This window comes from Cibotium barometz, chromosome 2 (genome assembly GCF_041138505.1).
Source record: "Cibotium barometz isolate CiBa-2024 chromosome 2, ASM4113850v1, whole genome shotgun sequence".
NCBI classification, from domain to species: domain Eukaryota; kingdom Viridiplantae; phylum Streptophyta; class Polypodiopsida; order Cyatheales; family Cibotiaceae; genus Cibotium; species Cibotium barometz.
Window position 1 is genome coordinate 35088429 of NC_141047.1, and position 7683 is coordinate 35096111.

Consider the following 7683-nt stretch of genomic DNA (forward strand, 5'->3'; position numbering starts at 1 on the left):
GAGAGGAGGAGCTGTAGCCAAATGACACATTGGATGATTGGACGTGTTTTTATTTGTTTATTGCGAGGCACTTTTAATATATATTCTTAAAGTTTTATTTATTTATTCCGAAGAACTCTTAATTAACGCCATTTGCAACACGGATAACTTGTTTAAGGTTGGAAACTTGGTCCTGCAGGGGCAACTGCCGCAAATTTCAAAGGAAAAAGATCGACTTGCAAAAATGATTGCATTGATTTGAAGTTAATTAACTTCCGAAGGCTTTTCCACCCTGCCCCCTACCCCCAAATTTTAGGGGATTAAGCGAGGGATCCGGAATCTGAAGATTTGGGGAACAGAATTCTCCCGCCCAAGTCTGTAGACTAGTCCCCTTCTTGACGAATTTTGTGTAAACTGAGTCCACTCGATTTGCTAAAATGATCGCTACTGATTTGAAGCTCATGAGCTTCTCGAGGGTCAGATCTCATCTCCACCAGCAGTAGAACGATGAGCGATTTACGTTGCAGGATTATGTACCTCCATGTCTATAGTGGGTCGATGGGCTGTTACAAGAACGACCTCATACAATCTAAAGACCAGCTTCGCACCAAGGCTTCTCCAGTAACATTCTGCGGGAGACGAGCTAAAGAAAGCGCGCGCCGCTTGCACGCTCTGCCAGACCCCAAGCCCCATCATTTTGCCCAAGTGGCCATGGACGCCGTCATCCAAGGACCTGTAGAAGGTGAGGGACAGGAGCCCCTCCGCTTGGTGGAAGTAGGCCTTGGTGATGGCCAGGCAAGAGTAGGAGAGCAGCTCCTGTGAATTCAGTGCTGGCGGCCGATCGTGATGATCGGCCAGTGTAACTTTCCTCAAGTGCACCACATCGCCCTTTGAGAGCTGCGCTGGAGTTAAGCCGGCCCCGGCCGTCCTCTCTTTAGAATCCCGGCACGAGATCTCGTACCAGCTCACGTCAATGGCGTCTGCCAAGGAAGAGATTTCCTTCTCATAAGGATTCACCTGCGCAAAGATTGAATATTAGGTAAGACGTTGGATCAGCTAGCTGGTGGCTGTAAGATTATTGAAAAATTCAGCGCATCAGTGATGTGTAGTAGGTAAAGGTTCGGTACCTTGGGGTGCTTGTTGCAAGGAATGTCTTCAGGCCGGATGAATCCCGTATCCCAAATGGAGTAGACGGCTACCTGAGTGAAAATCCCTTATTGAATTCAGTTTATTATGATCAATTATTGTTGTAAAGTGGTGAGCTACAGCTCTAAATTGTGAAATTGATGGTGTAGGGTGTACCGAAGACGAGCTGAGGCTCTTGAAGATTGCCGAGCGGACGAAGCCCGTGGAGTGGAAGGAGAGGGCCAGCGAGGAGAGGCGGGCGATAACGTGGTGGGTTGTGAAGGGCGGGCGGGGTTTGAAGATGCCCACCCACACCCAAGCGGAGGAGGAGTCCACGGATACACTCAAGCTGGAGCACGTGCTGCTGCTGCTGCTAGCTGTACGTCCGGGCATCATATACACAGTACAAGAAAAGGCTCGTTAGCCTGTAGGAAGCGCAAAGAAGAGGCTGCGTTTCACTAGTTCGAAGGCAACGACTATCAGTATACCAATCGCCTTCTCAAATGTAATCTTGTAATTAGAAGATGGAATTCGAGATTACAGAATAGAGAATGGAGAGATATATATACGATTCTCAGAACTCGGATTTCGAAACCGCGGGCTATGTACGTAACTTTGTTAGCGGTCTTGCGCTACGTGTGGGAGACCCATTCGACCGCAGTTTTTACCTTTCTGCCAGCTTTCCCACAAATATCCTGAACGTCGTCACTGCTGACTCCGTCCTGTGGCAAAAATCGGCGCCTTACACACCTGCCCGCCAAATACAATTACATACATTGAAAAAAAATGACTCTCCTCCTCACGTTTGCCCCCTCCTCAAAGGGTTTATATTTGTTTTTTTATAAGCGCTTATTAGAGAGTTGTGTTATCTAAGAGTATCTATGCGATCAAAATCATCCAGGACTTGCATCTAGTCGAGGGCATTCGCTTCACCACAATGGGCACCCAACACCAAGCAGCAATGTCCCTCCGTTAGTCGTGGTAGGGACTTGAATCCGTTTTTCGAAGACTTCAATGCCCTATCCACTCCACCAATGATCCGAGGACCATTGTTTTAAGTTTCCTATATATATATATATATATGTATGTATGTATGTATGTATATTCACCCAATCATTAGGAAAAATTCAGGCTCCAAATGGGCTCTTTTGGAGCCCATTAAAAAAATATAAGGCCAACCAATGGGAGCGCTTGGATTCTAGATCCATAAAACTCAAAAAATAGAAGAATGTCAAGCATATTATAAATACCACCTACCAAACTTTAAAAACAACGTATGTCAGAAAGGAAACTCAGAAAAACAGGCCAGACTGATTGAAAACTAGGCTAGAGACTAGAAGAAACTCGAGTTTCTTTCTCCAGAATTTGAACTTTGTTCTCTTCCTTTCCCACCTCTCCTATCGGTAACTCATTTCTTGCTATATTTGCTTCATCTCTTCTTCTTCTTATCTCAACCTCTTTTTTCTTTCATCTTAATAGTCTGGTTATTAACCCTTGCCGGAGACTTCTATGGCGTTGATGTTGGCCACCGTATCATCTTCACTACCTTTGGGATGACACAGGCATAGGAATGTGCGGAATGTGTGGTTCTAAGAATGATAAGAGAGAATATGTCTATTAAGCAATTCAAAAGATGTTGTAAAATTAAAGTACTACATTGAACATGTGGAGATTTGTGATTTTTCATTGCAATAACCAAGCTACATAAGATTTGTGATTTTTCATTGCAATAACCAAGCTACATCAATAATATAGAAATGAAACACATGGTCTAGAGTGTCTTGTTCAGTATGATTTCAAGACCTTGTGTTTTTACTAAGTTTCTTTTCATTATTATTTAAATAGTTTGGTCAAAAAAATATAGATCATGTTCTTGGTTTTCATTTCAAAAGCTCCTTTGAAATGCTCAACGGTTGGCTACTAGGATGACATTGAGCAAAGATGTGTCAAAGCACATGTGAATGAGTCTAGAAGATCCAATGTGCTTTCTTATTCCACACTAGGAAATTGAGGCATGTGAATCTCTACCATAGAAGCCTCAATGCTTAATCAATCATTTGATTGACTTGTTTTCTTCTCCAGAGGTGAATCCCTACCATACTTGTAAGCCTCAATGCTTAATCAATCATTTTCTTCTCCACAGGTGAATCCCTACCATACAAGCCTCAATGCTTAATCAATCCTGCCATAGAAGTCAATTGTTTGATTGACTTGTTTTATTCTCCACATGATTAGATACTTGACTTGTTTTTTTTTAAATTGGTATGCACTTATTCTTGTTGAAAAAATCATATTTAAAGCTATACTTTCTTATTATTATTGATTGTGTGCTAGCTCTATACTATTTTTTAAAACTATAGATACTAATGTGACATGTGGAGTTAGGAGAAAGAGAAAATGCATTATAGTTGAAAAGAATGACATCCAAATAGCCTTGATTCAGGAACTCCCAGTAAATGAAGATCTAGAGATAGGAGCAGTCTCCATTGGGGGATTTCTTTGGCGAGCATTTTTGAGCGAGCACTTTTTGGGAATCAGGTGAGCGGATTCCAAAAAGATACCCCTTCCATGAAGAGAGAGAGCGATGAAGCAAGTTGGAGAGAGCAACATGACATAATTATTTGAGAGGGAGAGGGTGATAGTGAGCCAGAGGGAGTGAACACAGAAAAACATGTCAACATCACATCCTCTACATTGAGGTTATTGGTTCAAACTGAAATAGAACCAAGATCATTTCATGACAACTTCCAAATATAGAAATGTGAAAACTATCATCTTTACTACTATGGGCCTCGCCTGTTCTCCAAGGTGTAGGCACTGTTGGAATTAGGGTTAGGGTTGTAACAATGCACACACACAAGATAGAGAAGCTTGAGATCACACAAACTCACTAGATTAGAATGAACAAATGTGTGCCAGCAGATACAAAAGATAAGTACACACCCCAAAATAAGTAGATAAGAGGGTGTACATACACACAAGGGAGAAAACCTCCTAGTGAGGGAAAAAGTGCCCCGGCGGTCCTAAGTGTGTTCACACACATCACTACCATGTGATGCTACAAATCCCCCTTGGAGTGATGATGTGAACATGTAGTACAGGGTATGGCCGATCAATCCTTAAAAGTCATTAAGCCCAAAGCTTTACAAAAAGCTTCGAACTTTTCATGAGGAAGAGCCTTCGTGAATAAATCTACCATGTTGTCATGTGTAGGCACATAGACCAAGCTGATCTCTGCTGTGCAGAGAGTCTTTCCCAGGGGGCATGCATGAGCATTTCTAAAACCCACCACACACACACTTTTCTGATGAGTGGGCGAGGAATCACACAATAAATATCCTCAATAATAGTAGGTCACGCGCAAGGAGGTGTGTGAAAGATGGTTCACAAATTCCCTCCAATTGTACAATTAAGGAGTGGAAGAAGGTGCAAAAAGAAGTCAGGAAGGGTACTTAACACCCTATCGAAGTACGGTGCGACAAAGTATGGATCTAGAGGAAAGGTAGCTTGGCTCACATGATTTGTAAGTTTTTTTCTTTACCATGCATCACTAAGTTTGTTAATTTATTCTTGTGAATTTCATACCTCATGCATGTTGTAATTTGTTGGAGGAAAAGGTAGTAGGTTGCCCCCCAATGGCTTGAGAGAATAGGTACTGCAAGCATCATAAAACAACGATGAGATTTGGGAGTGGCTCAAACACGAGGAAATGTTCATCGATGCAAATATCCAACGAGCTCAGCCGGGAAACTTAGTGAGTAGTTGAACTTGAAATTTAATGATGACCCGTGTCTCAATTCTTATGTTTTTTTTGCTTATGGCTAATTGTTTACATTGTTTCACTATTTAACGTAGGAAGATGATGCTGAAAGTGGTGGTGATGAGGATGAGGAGAATCTTGAAAAAGATGAAGATGATGCATTAATTTACTTAGTTCTCTTAGTCATCTTAATCTTTTGTAATTTGCAATATAATCCATGACATTGTTTTGCAATTATTTGTTTGTGTATGTATATTTTAAGTGATTAAGTGTTTAAAAAAATGTGATTAATTAGTGTTAAAAATGTGATTAATTAGTGTTTAAAAATATGATTTTAAAAAAGGGGATAAAAAGGGAGAGAGATGTGGGGGACACATGTCCCCACATCTCTCCCTCATTCTGTCCCCTTTTGTTTCAAGACAGTCCGTGGCTATACATGCTACTGCCTACAGACATGGCTATACATGCTGCTACTATAGACATGGCTATACATGCTGCTACTACAGACATGGCTATATATGCAATTACATGCACGGCTATAGCCACATGCCACTAGCCTCATGTATAGCCACGTAAAGAATTTTTTCATAAATGGATTCTTTTAAATTTGTGCGGCTTTGGATGTGGATGTTCTCTTTGTGTGTGTTGTAGTGGTCCATGATTTGAAACCTTAATTAGAAAATGTATACAAATTTCTCAATCGAGATTTGTTGATTTCAACCCAGATTTTTACACTACAAAATGGGTTTTGTGAGCACTCACCCCGAGATTGCATTAGGAAAATTTTGGACTCAAAAGAGGGCTGTTTCAACAATAATATAATAATAGACACATAGATTGAGTGACATGTAATCTACGAACGAGATTCACCGGTGGTGGGACCTCTGTACAAACCCACCCAAAACGTGGAGAAACTCTTATCTTCATGAAATATTAAAAAAAACCATCACCTTGTCTTAAAATATTTAAAACCGTTTTTTTGTCAGAAACTAACGCAATAAAAGAATGTTTTCCACATTCCTGTGTTAGACGTGGAGCACTAAAAAATTCTTTCCACCACCCCTAGAACTAATGAAGCTTGAATGCTTGGAATAGATAGATACACATTCTCCCGGTTATTCCCTCAACTTGGTTCCACTTTTGAATCTTGAAACATCTTTGGCGCCCAAAAGAACACACCGTCCCTCATTTCATCCTCCCTCCTTGATTCACAAAAGCGGTTAGCCCAGTCATCCACTTTCTGCTACTTCTTCTTTCTCATACGTCTGTTAATCTATCATGGCACCCGAAAGTGGACTGAAACGAGCAAGGAGCAGTATCTCATGTGTTGTGTTGTATAACATAAAAGACGAGAACGAAGAATGGATTCCCCAAGTATACAGGAAGTACTCTTGGGTCACTATGCAGCCAGGAAAACAAGGCCACTACCGAGTGAAGGGAAAGGCATCTGAAGACTTGGCCAAACATTGGAAAGGAAGGATCCTTGACTTTAAGATGGCACCAGGAGGGAAAACTGTCAAAGAAGTGTTGATCCAGCATGTATTCATGCAAAAAGAGATCAACGTGGGACCATTGGAAGGACTTCCAAGACACAGACCACATTGTAAGTGCTTGTGTTTTGTATTTCAATGTTACAAATAAGGTGATTGATATACATTTTTCTGCCTTGCACAGATTTGTACCCATCCAATCTTCAGGAGTGGGAGCCTGCACAATGCTTGACGGGGTTCTTGAATGTCGTACATGGTGAGGTGGGGGAACTTCAATATGAAGGTCGTGCACCAAGTGATCTCGCAAGAAGTAGAACATATTTCTATGACTCATTTTATACCTTGCCCACTCAATCGAGTCGACATGGAAAGTTGGAACGTATTCCATTGCCCGCACTTGATAGTCCGGAGTGGCCATTGCTTGACACAGAAGTGATAGAGTCATACAAGACCAAAATGTTTAATGATATTAAATGTGCTATGAAGCCTAGCATTGGTGCAAGAAATGTGCACTTAAGTTTGTTTGTTCCAATTGCATGCTTTGTTCATTTATTTTCTGATTGTAAACAATTGAGAAAAACTAGAACAACTTTTGTGTGCAAAGATGTAGATGAAGCCTGGCTTGATCATTTGTTTGACAAAGGTTGGAGAGTGAAATCATCAAAGGGAGATGATTTGATCGAATGTCGATTGAACACCTCCGACATTGCATTTCGGTGAGTGTTAAAACATTAAAATGTATTTTTGTGAAACAGTTACAACGCTTATTTGATTATACTCGGAAAATTATCCTAATGATATTTTGGAATCAGATACTATATTGCCAGGCAACATCTATGCATGTCATTTACTTATAGAAGGTGGCGATGGATCAACAACAACTGGGAAAGCATGGACCAAGATACAAGAGATGGCAGCCACTCTTGCTTGATAGATATAGTTATGATTCGACAGGGTCACCCATCTTTGACATTGAAAGTGGAAGAGAATTGGACTCTCGAATATGTTAGGAAGGAATTAGAAGTAGCTATTCAGAATCCTCCAGATCAATTTTGCTTCAAGCTCGATGGTCGGAAGCTAAGTAAAAGAAGAGAGCATCAGATCATTTGTAAAGATGTTGCAGCCCCACATGAATTGGAGGCACTAGAAGATATATGATGTGACCATGTATACGGTGACAATGTATTTTCCATATGCAATAAACTTATCTATTCAGAACATTGCTTTTGTAATGCTTTACTGTTTAAAACAATGTAATGAAGGCAAGAATTCCCCAATTGAATTTTTATGTACACAACAAAAGGCTTAAAGTAAGAAAGCAAGCAGTGA

General features: G+C 40.7%; 1 protein-coding gene across 2 annotated transcripts; it reads right to left on the reverse strand.

Annotated features, from left to right (window-relative positions):
- Positions 1-212: 212 nt before the first annotated feature.
- Positions 213-1656, reverse strand: LOC147640986 (uncharacterized). Of its 2 annotated transcripts, XM_086816984.1 has the most exons (4): positions 1282-1656; positions 1107-1178; positions 542-996; positions 213-505 (listed from the first exon to the last, which is right to left on the reverse strand). In XM_086816984.1, exons 1-4 carry the CDS (start codon positions 1498-1500, stop codon positions 496-498), a joined length of 756 nt encoding a protein of 251 aa, XP_086673110.1. In that variant the 5' UTR covers positions 1501-1656; the 3' UTR covers positions 213-495. The 2 variants fall into 2 exon arrangements, with proteins under 2 accessions (XP_086673110.1, XP_086673108.1); XM_086816982.1 differs by having other exon boundaries at positions 213-996.
- Between the last annotated feature and the right edge of the window lie 6027 nt (positions 1657-7683).

Coding starts and splice junctions, on each gene's coding strand:
- LOC147640986 (XM_086816982.1), bottom strand. CDS start 1,500: ATGATGCCCGGACGTACAGCTAGCAGCAGCAGCAGCACGTGCTCCAGC. Junction 1,179..1,281: donor AGAGCCTCAGCTCGTCTTCG/GTACACCCTACA, acceptor ATTTTCACTCAG/GTAGCCGTCTACTCCATTTG. Junction 997..1,106: donor CTTGCAACAAGCACCCCAAG/GTACCGAACCTT, acceptor ATCTTTGCGCAG/GTGAATCCTTATGAGAAGGA.